Here is a 14,929-nt window from a genome sequence, read left to right as displayed (position 1 = left end):
ATTTATGTGTAGAGTAGAAGACCTTTTACGCTTATGTAAATAAGTGTCCAATAAGATACTACTTTATGAGAAAAGAGACTGCTGTTATATACATATGTACGAATTATTTGTTATTTTGAAAATATGCCACTGCATTTAGCTTTTTCTACATATTTATTACATTTTTTCTTCAATTAGATACTTAAATTATTTATCGCTCGTTTCTTTCACTTATTATATACATTCTTGAAACAAATAACAATATAATGTGTCAGTTTTGTATATTAATATAATAATAACAAATTATTAGTGATTGGTAGACTGTGAAATATTTTGCAAAATAAGCAACAGATACTTTACATAAGCATGAAAGGTCTCATTGGCTATTTGTTTAGAAACTTATATTAGATTTTAGTATATAGTGTAATATATTATCAATGTTCAATGTGCCAAATACATACTTGTGTTACCTACATTAAATGTTTATAAAAATTGACTTGGGTGGCTTATGAAATTATTAATATAAACCAATATTTATATACGATTTAATGTATAATATTTAATGGTATTATTTTCATTGAACTGATATATAAATACTGTTCGAGGGAACAGCGCACAATAAAACACTATTTTTATCGACAAAAATTGGATTGTTATTAAACGATACCCGTATTATTCCGATAAAATTTAATAAAATTATTGTAAAATCAAATCTAAAGTACATACATAATTCATCAAAATATTGCTTTGTAAATTCTTTTGTTAATTTTATGGAGTATATGCATATACTCCATAATATATGTACATATACTTCATTTTTTATTTAATAAATGGGGGTATTAAATATAGAATGAAAATGAAATTGTTCTATCTTCGTTAGATCTTAATTTTTGTAATTTTACAATTTTTATACAAGTTCAGTGCTACTAATGTAATAAGTATCATTTACACAACTTGCAACGTAACGTCATGACAGAATCCATATTTTACAATGATCGTTAAAATGTTTAATCGATCAATTGCATTAAAATTTTTGTATCATCTCCGTTACTTACACTTGTATGTACATGACATAAAGAATTATTTTAACCATGATAATCAAAGTAATCTATTTCTGGTTCAGCTGTCTTCGCGGTTGACTGTATTTCTGTTTTTTGGCTCCTCTGTGTAGGCAGTGATAATATTGTCCTAATAAACAAAATTTTTAAACAAAAATTGTGATGACCTGTTCATTTGTAACAAAAAGAAAAGGAGAAAAAAAAATATTAAAAATTTTATGTTAGAAATGTACACAAAGTGAAACACTTACTTTACAGGTCCATCGGTTTTTAAGGTATTCAGCATCGGACCTGGAACTTTTCTTTGACCATTTTCTCGCTGCACGATTTCTAATAAACTATAGCTCGGTAACCAACACTACAAGAAATTTACATATATTTTTGAAAAAGAAATATACATATAATTTATTTGAAGCCGTTGAAAGGAAAGGAAAGGAAACATTATTATTACCTTATCCTTTACAGCAGTAGCTACAACATTTCTTTTTGGTTCTTGATCATATGCTTGACTTTCACAGCCAAAATGTTCACAAGATTCATGAACAAAATGACGCTTATCTTTGTTCATACAATCAAAAGAATAACTACGAGACTTCTGTTTGGAAATTTTCGCTAATTGAACCAATTCGGTTAATTTATCATGAACCATTTGACAAAACTGCGGATTTTTCTTAGCCCACTGTTTCATGAAATCACTATATTTAGGCATTAATTTTCCGCTTAAATCTGGATTCGCTATTTGCAAACCTAGCGCCAGTTTTCTATTACGTTCTATCGTTTTACATTCATCGTTGCACTCTAAAGTTTTCAACTGATTTTGCTTCTTTGCACCTTGGCCAAATACTTGGTCCAAATTAATAGAATGACCCAACTGCATATCAGTCATTTTACTAGCTAATATACTGCTTGCTATTCTCTGATATTCTTTAGAATTTTCAGCACACACACGGGACATAGATCTATGTCCACATTGACATGTCACCTGTATAGATATTACGTTTATTGGTGGTTAAGAAAAGAAAAGAAGGGAAGAAAAAAAAATATGTCATACTAAAATAAAGAAATAATCATACGTAATGTACGAGATGTAATTATTACCTTTACCATCTCCTTACACGGAGTGTCTGGACATTTACCCTCATGACACGGAGCTGCACAAACATGTCCGCACATTTCCCTTGGAGTAGTGCAAGGTTGAATACATTGTTGTCCTGGTTTTTCACATGGGCCCGTATGACAAGTACTGATACATTTATGCCGACCGCACGATATAGGTTTATTACATGGTAAACCACATGAAATTTCAGTAACATAACATGGAACAGCTTTTCGAAGTTCGTGTTTACCGTGACACCATCTCTGAGTAAGAACAGTGCAAGGAGGGCAGGTTGGTTCACTGTGACAATTATGTAGTACTTCGTGGCCACAAGAGTGTTGACGAGAACAGGGCCTATCGCAAGTAGGTCTTCTCGTACCACAAGGAACAGGAGGATATATAACAGCAGCTCCGCATTCACAGTATAATTCATCAAAACTACTGTGCCAACAAGGTTGACATCTCCCTATAAATGGCAACGTTATATAAATTAATTTATATTCGTTTCATGTAGAATCTAATTAGTAATTAGTAATTTTTCGTAAATGACACACAATACCTTTATGACAACTTTGTTCACATTTATGTCTACCGCAACTTAAGGTTTTAGAACACACCAATGGACAGACATGTTCTATTTCTATACAACATAACTGATTACATTTATGCTTTCCGCAAGAACGTTTTTTTGTGCACTTCTTCTCACATCGAGCGTCATCAGCTTTCGATGTTAAATCTTTACAAGCTATTTCTCTGTCCATATTTCCGCAACGACACTTAACATCGGTAGTTAAGTCGCAGTTAGGGCAATCCCCTTGATGACATTTTGCTTTACAGCTATGAGGACTACCTATAAACAATATACAATTATATTTTTATCTTTTATCATTTTACATTTTAAATAATCATTTTTTTTTTTTTAAATATCTACTCACTAGGTTGTCCACACTTTAGTTTTTTGGAACAAACTTTATCACATACTGGAACTGGGTCTAAGCAAGTTTGTCTTATTTCTGTTAATGGCGTCTGTCCGCAGCAACAAGTTGTAATTTTTTCCGGAGTTAAAGAACAACACTCGCAAGCATCAGCATGGCATAACTTTGTACAAGTATGATTACCACAATCTAATAATTTACCACAAGTAGTCTCGCAAGAATATGTAAGCAAAATATTGCTCTGACATGTAACATCTCTTGTATTTTTACCGCAATAACATACTGAAAATAAATTTATTATATACGTTTCTAATTATATTTAAATATAACACACAGAAATATAAATTTACTAAAATTACATACTTTGCGTTACTGTTTTATTACAATTTTCACATTCTCCATGGTGGCATTGTCTTTCACATTTGTGCTTACCACAATTTAAGAGTTTATCACATATAGAATCACAGAGCAATAATTTATGGCCGCTGCACTGGACTGTTTGCAATGTTTTACCGCAACCACAATACTTTGTTACCATTGCTGTACACGGTGGACAAGAGCCTGGATGACACAGAAGCGTGCATTTGTGAGTACAATTTTTTGATAGTAGTCTACCACAAACTTCGCCGCAAGAATGTGCAACATCCCTACGATTCCATTCAGGTGCTTTTGTCTTGCCACAAAAACAGTAACAGTTTTCAGGAATCGTTTCGCTCATATTTTGACAGGCTGGACATCTCCAACCATTTTCTAAACAGTATGCATATAGTGAACATCTTATAAAACTTTTATTCTTATATCATATATTCTGAAAATTGCCTACTTACCTACTTGCGACGATTTTGCCCATTTTTTAATACACTTTAAATGTAGAACGTGGTAACAATTAGAGCATGACCAAATATAATCATTCTGTTTAATGTATTCACAACATACTAAACATTCTAGTTGCCCCCTACTTAGTTGATCCGCTAATCTCTCCCTTTGATTGGCGTCGTCATCTATATAATTATAAAGTAATGAAATGACAATTATTATTGTTATTGTTATTGTTATTGTTATTGTTGTTGTCATAGTCATTGTTTATATACAATTATATTACAATGAAAAAATAAAATCATGTACATACCAACATAAGATTTTTTATTTTTCCCCCATTTTTGAACACTATTTCTTTCGCTGCTTTCTCTTTTGTTATTCCAATGTTCATTTCCTTTTTCATTGTTTTCAACAAATACAGAACCTTTATTTCTATCTTTTTCTTTCAAGAACATTTCATTTTTGTTTTCCTTGTTATATTCTTTTGATTCATTAAACCCTTGGTAATTATATTTCTTTTCTTTTATTTCCTTTATTTCAAGTCCCATTTCGTCTCTACAACATTCTCGAAGCTCGTTATGTTCTCCGTTTCTACACATTTGCTCCTTTATTACTTTAGATTTATGCTCTTTACTAAAATTTTCTCTACTATATCCTTGATAATTCCGTCTCTTTTCTTTAAAATTATTTTCTTCTCTGTTGTATTTAATATTGTACGGATACTTCTTTGTGTTTCTGCGATTATTATGGAATTGCTTTGAACCAGAACCATAGTAAGCGAATTCCTTAACCTGATTATTACACTGCTTTGTATCATTTTCTTGTAAACCTTCATCTCTAACGGTACTACTTTCACCACTCCTCTTGTTTAATGCTCTTTTATTGTTATTCAAATTTATTTCCATACTCGATAATAATTCACTTTTATTTAAACTTGTTGCATAAAATTCTTTACTACTAGAGGCATCGGTATTATTCATTGTATCCTTATCTAATATATTCTCATCTATACCTTTTACATCTGCCTGTGATTTATCTGAATAGTATTTGTTAGTAAAACATTTATTACCTTGAAATTTATGGGAGACTTTTCCTTGTTGATACGAATTTTTATATGTATTTCGTTTATGAAATTGATTATCCTGTTGTCCTTCTTTAGGTTTATAATTTGAGTTTCTCCTAGTATTGTATTTTCTTTCGTGTCTACTAGTATTATAAAATGTATGTTTGTCTAATGTTTCGCTACTATTTTTAACAGAAGCATCCGTAGTATGGATAGACCTTTTATTTTGTAATCTAAATCTTTTATCATCCAGTTCTGTATTATTTGGCACAAACTCTTCAGCCGTAACATGAAGATTCGAATTACCTGTTTTCTTTATTCTTTCTACCAAATTATGTTTAGTTTCAATTGTTTCTAAATTGTAATCATCCTTCCAATGGTTATTAGATGCAAAACTTTGTTGAGGTTTAATAGTACTTGTAAAGCATTTTTGATTGCCTGACATTTCAGCATTATCTACTATACTCATTACATGTTTCTGATAAATACTGGCTACAGATGACATTGACCAACCATCTGTGTTCGTACGATAGGAAGTATTTGGGTCATTTTGCTCAAATAAAGGTTCATTTTGTACATAATATTCGCGATTAGCTGGTAAATACTCATTATTTACATTATTAGGAAAGAATGTCCAGGTTCCTGCTGCAGGACCAGTAATATTTTCATTAAAATATGTATAATAATTTTGATCCTCTGGTTTAGAATCAGAACCATCCCATGTGGCCATAATTTTTCCACAATTGCACGTGTATCGAAGAACGATTTTCTGTGTTATAATTAATAGTAATAACGAAAGAGTAATTATATTTCTAAATCTCGTGCGATTTAATATATGCCTGATACAAAATTGAACCTAAAATATGATTAACTTGTTCCTCTTCGAATATTTAGCTGTATATATGTAAGTACTTTCCTATTAAGTTTTCTTAATATAAATCTTCAGTCGTTTTTTCTGTAATAAAAAAAATATGAATCTGATATGACTTTATAGGATATAAAAAGTGAAAATTTTTCTTTTTAATCGTGACTTATCAATCGCGAATCGAAAGATACCTTCGTTAACAGAAACCAGTCACACTTGTTCCTGATCTAGAATACAGTTCAGAAATTCATAAAATCTTTTTAAAATAATAACTTCAAACACACAATTGACGTTTCATTACAACTACATAGTCAAGTAAATATTTCTTAAATTGTAATAAAAGTAATACTTGAAAACAAATAAAAGATTGTAACTGATATTTGTCAAGTATGTATGAAATTATGCAAAGAGAAATTAGTACTTACAACAGAGGGAACTTTAGAATTGCGATGGTTGGATATCGTGTATGAGACTGGATTAATTTTCTGATACTTGAATAGATGGCACCACGTTTAACATATTTGGTTTCCTCTATGGAATTACACATATACATACTTACATAGGAATATTTTTAAATCAATAGTTTTCGCTAAATTGAACACAGTATGTTTATGTGATACTTATATGTATATATATATATAAATAAATACATGTGTATAAAAACTATCTTTCATAACGAATAATTAAACAGCAGTTCTTTGGTTTTTAATTTAAAAAAATTCTTTAATTATTCTGATTAAACGCAAGTATCTTTTGAATTAGTTCAATAATGTATAATTATGATATATCACAGTGTATAGGTTATGCTTTGATGTCTTCAGATTTTTCAAACTTTAATCATTATAAACGTTATTAAATTTTTTAAGATTTAATATCACTTAATGTTTATAATTTAACATATTTCTTATAGGAAATGCAGTCCATGAAACAGTGTGTACAACGATTTATGTCAAATAACGTATTTATTGCAAATAATTTGAATCGTTTATCTACTATACAAAGATCATATTACGGATATAGAGATGAACCTGAACGTCCAAGCTTTCTTAAGTACAACAAAACCATCTTTCCACCACAAAAACCTGGTGAAGAGAAGAGACCTGGTGTAAATTCATTTTTTGTTCGAAAAATTATTACACTCTTCTGTTCATTTGTTGCAAGATTATAAATAATGCTTCCGTTGTATATTTTAGTATGTGTGTCACATGAAAAAGAATATAAAATACAGTCCATTAAACATGTGGTATATTTCTTCTTTTGTAAGAGGTATGACTGTGGATGAGGCTGTTAAACAATTAAGTTTTCTGAAAAAGAAAGGTGCAGCGATAGCAAAAGAAGTTATATTAGAAGCACAACGCATGGCCGTGGAGGAACATAACATTGAATTTAAGAGTAACTTGTGGGTTGGTAAGTATATTAATTATGAAATGTTGTTGTATTAATAATGAATATGCAATAATTTTATTATATTTTTCAGCTGAATCTTTTGCAACAAAAGGTATAGTAATAAAAGGTATAAGACGCCATGCTAAAGCCAGAGTTGGAACAGTACATTATAGATATTGCAATTACTTTGTACGTTTGGAAGAAGGAAAACCACCGAAACACTATTATCAGAATCCACCTAAAAGTGGTGAAGAATTATTACAAGAATGGATGACTAATATGCATCACCGTAAAATCACCCATACATTGTAATTCATTACGTATATACATACATAAACTTACCCATGTACAAATAAACAATTCTATAAACATACTTTTTCATTGTATTTAACTTTCAGGTAGTTTAAGAAATTAGTTTCAGTATATTTAAAAACAATTTTATGTTTTAAATTTTGTATTTATTTAAGAATGAATACTTGATTGCATAATAATAAACGCAAAACAAATACACATCATAGCAGATTTACAATTTTAGTTTTGTTCTTCTCCAGTGACGTCGTTTTGCATTATATCTGCCAAAATAGGGATCACATTGTTTGTAAATTTATATATATCTAATATTTAGCTTACTTAAACATCATAATTATATTTAAAAAATTATTACCTGATGGTATTGCCAGTACGCATTCTGACCCATTGGGGAATTGGTCTGTTTTGTTTCAGTTTTTTAGCAAGCTTTCGCTTGATAATAAATGTTTTGTGAGCCGACTGAAATACACAACAGAATTTGGATACGTTTGAATTTCTAGTTTTCAATAATTATTTAAACATAGTTCTTAGGATGTTAATACGGTTAATAGATTTTATAACATAACCAAAAACTTACCATCTTGCTCCTTCCACAATTGACGGAATGAACGATAGGTGATGGATTCTGGATTCTGTTTCAGACACAGTGTTTCCTGCATGAAAATGTTACTAAATGTATTACCAACATGATTAAATAAATACTAAATATAGAACTTTCAAAACTTTCAAAGATTCATAATTTAATTTTTTTTCTTGTTACGTGATGTGTGTTTCATATATTTTATATCTAAAGAAATAAATACTTGTTAATGTGTATGTATGTATTTACATATTTACATATGTACATACATGTATTATACAGCTTTTGAGACATTATTTAAACGTTTTATGTAATTTTTTTTATATTTATTACAGTTACGTATATAAAAAGAACTGTTATCCTCTTATTGAGGACTTTGGACTTTGTATAGATATAAATTAATTTTATTGTGTTACTGAAGAACTAATAATTGAATAGCAATATTTTAAATTATTGTTGTAAAAGATGTTTACTGCGTGTTTTAGAACACTAAAAGTTAGTAATAAAGTGAGTAGGAAAAATTCGTTTTTCATTTGTTTTATTAATTAATAATATAATTATTAGTAATAATTACTAAGAATATAGTAATTCATGCTACTTATGATATTTAAAAAATTGTATTAGTTTAATAAGATACACTTCTTCATAATGATTATAAATATGTGTCAAAAGGAAGTTTGTATTTATATTTTTAAACCCTTTAATATTGAACATAAATGAAATATTTTAAATATTGGTATAGGTATATTATAATAGAAAATAAATGAAATTATGATTGTGACTTGTTATAAAATTTAATAACAATGTATATTGTTTTAGTATGGGTTATTGGCACGATATGAATCTACGTTAGTTATTGCAGAACATAATAATGAAATGGTTCTTCCTATTACCTGTAATGCGTTAAGCGCAGCAAAAAAAATTGGCGGAGATGTAACAGTTTTAGTTGCTGGTAATAAATGTGAAAAAGTAGCAGAAACTGTTAGTAAAGCTAATGGTGTGTCTAAAGTGCTTGTAGCAGAAAATGATGCATTTAAAGGATTTTTACCAGAAGCATTAACTCCTCTGATTATTGCAACTCAAAATCAACATAAATTTACACATATTTTAGCTGGTGCCACTGCCTTTGGTAAAGCATTATTACCAAGAGTAAGTATGATCGGTTAAAAGTTTAATATAAATTTATTTTTAGTAAATAATTGTTGATATACAAAGTTCTAAATTTATATATAAGTTTTTATTGTGAGGTTGCAGCTAAATTAGATGTATCTCCTGTAAGTGATATTATTGGAATCAAGACTGCAGATACATTTGTTCGTACAATTTATGCTGGAAATGCAATTCAAACTTTAAAATGTAAAGATAATGTAAAAGTAATTTCTGTGAGAGGTACTGCGTTTGAAGCAGTACCTTTAGAAGGGGGCAGTGCTAAATGTGAGCCTGCACCAAGCGGTGAATACAAATCATCATTAGTAGAATTTATCAAACAAGAGTTGAGCAAATCTGACAGGCCAGAATTAACATCTGCAAAGATTGTTGTATCGGGGGGAAGAGGGATGAAATCTGGAGAAAACTTTAAATTATTATATAGTCTAGCAGATAAACTTAATGCAGCAGTTGGTGCTTCGCGTGCTGCTGTCGATGCTGGTTTTGTACCTAATGATTTACAAGTCGGACAAACTGGAAAAATTGTTGCTCCAGTAAGCTTCATTCACAATTATATTCTTACTGTTGTTATCATTAATGAAATTATTTGTATGTTACTTTACATCTTTTTAGGATTTATACATTGCGGTGGGTATATCTGGGGCAATTCAACATCTTGCCGGTATGAAAGACTCAAAGACAATTGTTGCAATTAACAAGGATCCTGAAGCTCCAATCTTCCAAGTAGCTGATTATGGTTTGGTTGCTGATTTATTTAAAGCTGTACCTGAACTTACAGAAAAGTTGTAAATTTTAACTTAATATTTTATACGTATATATGTGTAGATCAGTATGTATACAACAAATTTATTAACAATATTAAACTGTTTTCTATTATGAATTAAAATAATGTTTATTACTGATTACTTATTTTTATTGTACACATTAGCAATTTAAGGATATTTGTGTCGCATTTGTTAGGGATAAATAATTACATTTCCTTTGTATCATAATATAATGTTACATACATTATGTAAATACACAATATATATGCATACATATAAGTACATATGTATATATATATGTAAGTGCTTGCATACATGCAATATACCAAAATTATTAGCATACAAAATAATATTTGTATTCTATGTTTCATATTTTATAGTTTTTTGAGCTTAAATTACATGTTGTATTTACAAAGATCACATTTTTTTTAAATTAAAAAAAAAATATCTAATCAAAGCAGTAAATTCGGTAATATGTAAATATGTAACATCCGTTTACCGTTTCGTTTTCGACTTGAGCGCCACGATAAACTTGTTCATTTTACGTTTCAAGTGTATGTATATGCACATAGATATTTCTGCATGTGTTACGTATAATATAATGTATATATGTATATGTATACATACAGTGTGGTTACAGTGTACAGATGGAATCGCTGCCATCTTTGTCGTTTCTTGGCGTGGTGAATGAGTGAATGGCCGGCTAGATCACTGATTTTGAAGTTATATGCTTATTTTTATGTATTTTGTGTCTTTAAGCGTAACGATTACACAAAAGATTTAACATGAGTACGGATAGTATTGAAAAACTGTATAAAAATTTTGGCATTTTGGCGGATGCCAAAGATAAATTGGCCGAGGTAATAGACGAACTTGGTTATCCTTAATAACCACGTTTAGTTAAATACAGATTTTACAGTTCAGTTCATTTACAGATACAAAATATGTGATTTACTTTTTGAATATCAAAATTTTCAGAAATTTAAAGAATTGCAAGCTTATTAAGCAATGTTTTTATTGTTTAATTAATTTGACATTTTACCTGAATACATAATCAGTTACAAGAAATGGTAAATATAGTGGAATTAAATTTTTTGTTTGTATATTTCAGCATGAAAAAGAATACTTGGAAATTCTAACAGCTGTGAAAGGATCACCTAAAGAAAAACGATTAGCATCGCAGTTCATTGCAAGGTTTTTTAAGTACTTTCCAAAATTAGCTGATCAAGCTATAGATGCTCATTTAGATCTTTGCGAAGATGAAGATATGGCTGTATGTTTTATTGTTGTTTATTCGATATGTGATACATTATATATATATATATATATATATATATATATATATAGTATTTGTGAGTATGTAATTTATAAGATATATATATATATAAGTAATATAAGTATAATTCTCTGGTTACAGATAAGGAAACAAGCTATTAAAGATCTGCCTGCATTATGCAAAGATAATAAAGAACATACAGCTAGAATTGCAGATATTTTAGCTCAATTGCTTCAAGCTCAAGATCCATCCGAGTTAGCTGTAGTTCATAATAGCGTCATGTCCCTTATGAAAACTGATCCAAGAGGTATTGTAATATATTATTTTTTATTAAACACGTGTTATATTAAACATTCTGTACATTTTTATACTATTATTTTTAGGTACAATAAGTGGATTTTTCAGTCAAATTATAAATGGTGATGATGGTACGCGTGAGCGTTGTATTAAATTTTTAGCGACGAAATTGAAAGCCATAGGTCATGATATTATCACTAAGGAACCAGAAGATTTATTAATTTCTGAATGCAAGAAAGTATTACAAGTAAGATCTTTATCTTAGGTAGGTATTTTTATGTTATTTCTTACTTGATTCTAATGAAATTTTTAATTTTATAGGATGTAACCGCTGACGAGTTTCATAGTATTATGGATGTTCTTGCATGGACTAGATTAGGTTCTACAGTCAATGGACAGCAAGAATTGGTAGATATTACAGTTGAACAAGCTGAATTATCTGAGCCATTTAAACACACGAATGTTGAGCAATGGAATAGACTTGTACAGTGTATTAAACATGCACTTCCATTCTTTAGTGTAAGTATAAATATGGACAAGATATTTGTGTGTTTATTAATATCCTAAATATTTTCTTACAGTCTCAGATAGATTCATCACGATTTGTTTCTTATATTTGTGTACAAGTTTTACCACATCTTTCTTTAATTACCTCACCTGATGGTAGAGATGTGCAATTGGAATTATTAAAGCTTCTTGCTGAATTAGCCGTATTTTGTGGGACAATTGATAAACCAGAGGAGAAAGTGCAACAGCTTTATAATACTCTTATTGTGAGTAAATATGCTATTCACCAAGATTGTGTAGACGTTGAATTTTATATTCAAATACTACGTAATACTTTAATCGTATTGGTATAAAAGAAAAAATAACAATAGTTCCTTATTAATTCCAGACGTATATGCCCCTTCCTCCAGCTACAGAAATAACTGAGGTACCAAAACTACAGTTTAGCCATGTTGAGTGTCTTATGTATTCTTTCCATAAATTATGCAAACAAACACCAGAATTTTTGATAAAAGATCCAGAACAGCTCAAGGAATTTAGATTAAGATTACAATACTTTGCTCGTGGTATTCAAGGTTACATAAAAAAATTACGCGAAGCAATCAGTGGGAAATCAGAAGAGGAATTAAAATCAGAGGAGAATCAGTTGAAAGTTGTTGCTCTGAAAACAACAAATAATATTAATACTTTGATCAAAGACCTGTTTCATTCACCTCCTAGTTTTAAAAGTGTTATATATCTTTCATGGAAAACATCTTCTAATGACAAGAAGGTAATTAATAAATTAATCGTAAATTTATTAAAGATGTTATACTGAATATCTTGTTGGAAGTATGATTTATTATTATTTTAGAATGAAAAACATTCGTCTGCCCAGAAAAGACACACGCCAATTACATTTGGAAATGATAATAGCTCGAATAAGCGTAGCAAAGAAGATAAAAGTAAAAGAGAATTATACACTCCGCCTAGTGGGAAATATAGTTCGAACATATCATCAAACTATGGTATTTAAATGAATATATGGTACTTTTAAAAATCTTATTTCAAAATGTGATTAAAATTGTTCTCTTGTTCTTGTAGGACGAGGTAGATTTAGAGGAAATAGGTCGGGTGGCCGAGGTGGTTATAGACCTAGAGGTCGTGGAACATGGAGAAAGAATTTTTACTAATTTTTGAATTTCTTAAATTATTGAAAGCATGGAATGGTTAAAATTGCAATAATATAAAACTACACCAGGCCTGTAAAATGTACATACAAATGAAGAATGTATAAGTGATTAGTTACAGAGAGTGATTTTAAGAGAAGTGACAAAGAAAATACAACATTTTTGTTCTATAGAAATATTATAGTGTAAAGAAAGTGTTTCTGTGAGAGCTTTAAGTACGTACAAGTTTCAAATACAAAATTCTAAGAATCAGTTGTTTACTAAACACAGTGGTAATTAATATTATAACAAGATATCATCAATGATTGGAGAAGAAAACATTTTTGTGAGATAACATACTCATAGTGTCGTAAGAATTTTTTTAAATATATCGCTGAAAAAAAGCAAAATGAAAAAATATAAAATGAAAAACGTGAAGAAACTCGGATTTACCGAAAATGGATGGACGGATGGATGATAGACACATGAAAAGAAGTGAGAAGTACTACAACACACAGTCGAAATCAACAAGTGTATATTATGAGACCATTTATAAAGTACCTTAGCAGGAAGAAGAACACAAAATACTGAAGAGAAAACAGTGCGAAGACAGTATATTTATCGCCCAAAGAGATTGAGATAACATCAGGTGTTAATTATGATGCTACATATTTCATATGAAATGTTTAAAAAGTTCAGACCGTGGAATGGCTGGTTCGTGTTATAACGTGGTCAATGGTGTTACAAATAATTGCGAAGACAAACAATTTTTCTCTTTTACAATAAGTGTGAATGTTAAAATAGTATCAAAATGTATTTCCTTACCTCCTGATTTCTCCTATTCCTTCTTTTAGATCCAATTTCATTTCTTTTGTCAACAGGAAACGAGGACCGAAGCTGTTAGATAGAAGATGACTAGAGCATCCAGTTACAAAATGATAATTAAATCAAAGAAACTTGAAGATTGTTTTTATTTTTCATTTTATTAATTACAATTTAACTGTATTTATGGATTTATGTTTATGTTATCATTGAGTTCTGTTAATTGTTATACGTTTACGTCGTTTTTTCAACCAAACATGTAAAAAAATTCTATCAAAATTGATTGTGTACATATAAGTCCAATTGAGACCAAATTATACATATATATATTTATTAAAAAAATTCAGTTTCTGTAAACATTTTAACTAAAAAATTTACAAGCTTAAAAGTTTCTTTGATCGTATTGCAGTAAATTATACTGTTATAATACAATTTTTATTTTGCAGACGCTGTATGTTTACCGATGATCCTGGAGCGGCAAACCAGATTAAAAATAATAATTTTTTGATTCTAGATCTTTTATAGATTCACCAGGAAGGATGATGAGGAGAGAATATGATACAATCTTCTTTTTTTCAGGAGCTGTTGCACAGTTGTCTATTGTTTTGTATTTATATATTGATGGTAGCTGTTTTGTAAGGTGAGTTTAACATAATAAATTGTGTCCTTTTCCTATCCACCATTAGACAAAAATTTTGTAACAGTAACTGAATATATTATCGTTTTAATTTAATAAATGCTACTATTGCATAATATATGTTGTATTTTTTATGCCCAATAACGTAAAGTGTTTCTACGTATATGTAGACAAATAATTGTAGAGTGTATAACAACTTAATGATTATTGAAAATTCATAT

The 14,929-nt window shown here is 29.4% G+C and overlaps 5 protein-coding genes across 10 annotated transcripts; 3 read left to right on the top strand and 2 right to left on the bottom strand.

The window, feature by feature from the left end:
* Positions 1–48: 48 nt before the first annotated feature.
* On the bottom strand, positions 49–6,312 carry LOC114875763 (protein shuttle craft). Of its 3 annotated transcripts, none has more exons than XM_029186429.2 (10): positions 6,241–6,312; positions 4,198–5,905; positions 3,896–4,069; positions 3,432–3,818; positions 3,069–3,350; positions 2,693–2,983; positions 2,136–2,599; positions 1,489–2,019; positions 1,289–1,395; positions 49–1,167 (listed from the first exon to the last, which is right to left on the bottom strand). In XM_029186429.2, the coding sequence occupies exons 2-10, from the start codon at positions 5,678–5,680 to the stop codon at positions 1,065–1,067; spliced, it is 3,822 nt and encodes a 1,273-aa protein (XP_029042262.1). In that variant the 5' UTR covers positions 5,681–5,905; positions 6,241–6,312; the 3' UTR covers positions 49–1,064. The 3 variants fall into 3 exon arrangements, with proteins under 3 accessions (XP_029042262.1, XP_029042261.1, XP_029042263.1); XM_029186428.2 differs by lacking the exon at positions 6,241–6,312 and adding an exon at positions 6,007–6,096; XM_029186430.2 differs by lacking the exon at positions 6,241–6,312 and adding an exon at positions 6,007–6,096 and having other exon boundaries at positions 1,095–1,204.
* Positions 6,047–7,574, top strand: LOC114875767 (39S ribosomal protein L22, mitochondrial). Of its 3 annotated transcripts, none has more exons than XM_029186435.1 (4): positions 6,047–6,130; positions 6,726–6,920; positions 7,009–7,222; positions 7,293–7,574. In XM_029186435.1, exons 2-4 carry the CDS (start codon positions 6,729–6,731, stop codon positions 7,511–7,513), a joined length of 627 nt encoding a protein of 208 aa, XP_029042268.1. In that variant the 5' UTR covers positions 6,047–6,130; positions 6,726–6,728; the 3' UTR covers positions 7,514–7,574. The 3 variants fall into 3 exon arrangements, with proteins under 3 accessions (XP_029042268.1, XP_029042269.1, XP_029042267.1); XM_029186436.1 differs by lacking the exon at positions 6,047–6,130 and adding an exon at positions 6,332–6,418; XM_029186434.2 differs by lacking the exon at positions 6,047–6,130 and adding an exon at positions 6,422–6,557.
* A 63-nt stretch (positions 7,575–7,637) lies between these two features.
* LOC114875768 (60S ribosomal protein L39) lies at positions 7,638–8,182 on the bottom strand. The gene is made up of 3 exons (XM_029186438.1): positions 8,088–8,182; positions 7,866–7,969; positions 7,638–7,773 (listed from the first exon to the last, which is right to left on the bottom strand). Exons 1-3 carry the CDS (start codon positions 8,088–8,090, stop codon positions 7,725–7,727), a joined length of 156 nt encoding a protein of 51 aa, XP_029042271.1. The 5' UTR covers positions 8,091–8,182; the 3' UTR covers positions 7,638–7,724.
* A 126-nt stretch (positions 8,183–8,308) lies between these two features.
* LOC114875765 (electron transfer flavoprotein subunit alpha, mitochondrial) lies at positions 8,309–10,159 on the top strand. 2 transcript variants are annotated; one of them, XM_029186433.2, is made up of 5 exons: positions 8,309–8,323; positions 8,426–8,597; positions 8,910–9,239; positions 9,338–9,790; positions 9,870–10,159. In XM_029186433.2, exons 2-5 carry the CDS (start codon positions 8,556–8,558, stop codon positions 10,044–10,046), a joined length of 1,002 nt encoding a protein of 333 aa, XP_029042266.1. In that variant the 5' UTR covers positions 8,309–8,323; positions 8,426–8,555; the 3' UTR covers positions 10,047–10,159. The 2 variants fall into 2 exon arrangements, with proteins under 2 accessions (XP_029042266.1, XP_029042265.1); XM_029186432.2 differs by having other exon boundaries at positions 8,313–8,327.
* Positions 10,160–10,655: 496 nt separating this feature from the next.
* LOC114875764 (apoptosis inhibitor 5) lies at positions 10,656–14,826 on the top strand. The gene is made up of 9 exons (XM_029186431.2): positions 10,656–10,881; positions 11,133–11,294; positions 11,439–11,604; positions 11,681–11,841; positions 11,916–12,113; positions 12,176–12,367; positions 12,490–12,873; positions 12,955–13,108; positions 13,185–14,826. Exons 1-9 carry the CDS (start codon positions 10,807–10,809, stop codon positions 13,271–13,273), a joined length of 1,581 nt encoding a protein of 526 aa, XP_029042264.1. The 5' UTR covers positions 10,656–10,806; the 3' UTR covers positions 13,274–14,826.
* The last annotated feature ends 103 nt before the right edge of the window (positions 14,827–14,929 follow it).

Source organism: Osmia bicornis, chromosome 2 (genome assembly GCF_907164935.1).
Source record: "Osmia bicornis bicornis chromosome 2, iOsmBic2.1, whole genome shotgun sequence".
NCBI classification, from domain to species: Eukaryota; Metazoa; Arthropoda; class Insecta; order Hymenoptera; family Megachilidae; genus Osmia; species Osmia bicornis.
Note: the sequence above shows the minus strand (reverse complement) of the source record. Positions and strands in the feature narration are given on the sequence as shown.

What these genes read in the sequence shown, in the direction of transcription:
- LOC114875764 (XM_029186431.2), top strand. Translation starts at nt 10,807, where the DNA reads ATGAGTACGGATAGTATTGAAAAACTGTATAAAAATTTTGGCATTTTG. An exon ending in GCGAAGATGAAGATATGGCT is followed by an intron (nt 11,295 to 11,438) that starts GTATGTTTTATT and finishes CTCTGGTTACAG; the next exon opens with ATAAGGAAACAAGCTATTAA. An exon ending in AATGCAAGAAAGTATTACAA is followed by an intron (nt 11,842 to 11,915) that starts GTAAGATCTTTA and finishes TTAATTTTATAG; the next exon opens with GATGTAACCGCTGACGAGTT.
- LOC114875768 (XM_029186438.1), bottom strand. An exon ending in CGTACTGGCAATACCATCAG is followed by an intron (nt 7,774 to 7,865) that starts GTAATAATTTTT and finishes CTATTTTGGCAG; the next exon opens with ATATAATGCAAAACGACGTC.
- LOC114875767 (XM_029186435.1), top strand. Translation starts at nt 6,729, where the DNA reads ATGCAGTCCATGAAACAGTGTGTACAACGATTTATGTCAAATAACGTA. An exon ending in GTGAAGAGAAGAGACCTGGT is followed by an intron (nt 6,921 to 7,008) that starts GTAAATTCATTT and finishes TGTATATTTTAG; the next exon opens with TATGTGTGTCACATGAAAAA. An exon ending in TAAGAGTAACTTGTGGGTTG is followed by an intron (nt 7,223 to 7,292) that starts GTAAGTATATTA and finishes TATATTTTTCAG; the next exon opens with CTGAATCTTTTGCAACAAAA.
- LOC114875763 (XM_029186429.2), bottom strand. Translation starts at nt 5,680, where the DNA reads ATGGCCACATGGGATGGTTCTGATTCTAAACCAGAGGATCAAAATTAT. An exon ending in AAATAAAAAATCTTATGTTG is followed by an intron (nt 4,070 to 4,197) that starts GTATGTACATGA and finishes ATAATTATATAG; the next exon opens with ATGACGACGCCAATCAAAGG. An exon ending in CTACTGCTGTAAAGGATAAG is followed by an intron (nt 1,396 to 1,488) that starts GTAATAATAATG and finishes AATTTCTTGTAG; the next exon opens with TGTTGGTTACCGAGCTATAG.
- LOC114875765 (XM_029186433.2), top strand. Translation starts at nt 8,556, where the DNA reads ATGTTTACTGCGTGTTTTAGAACACTAAAAGTTAGTAATAAA. An exon ending in CACTAAAAGTTAGTAATAAA is followed by an intron (nt 8,598 to 8,909) that starts GTGAGTAGGAAA and finishes ATATTGTTTTAG; the next exon opens with TATGGGTTATTGGCACGATA. An exon ending in CTGGAAAAATTGTTGCTCCA is followed by an intron (nt 9,791 to 9,869) that starts GTAAGCTTCATT and finishes ACATCTTTTTAG; the next exon opens with GATTTATACATTGCGGTGGG.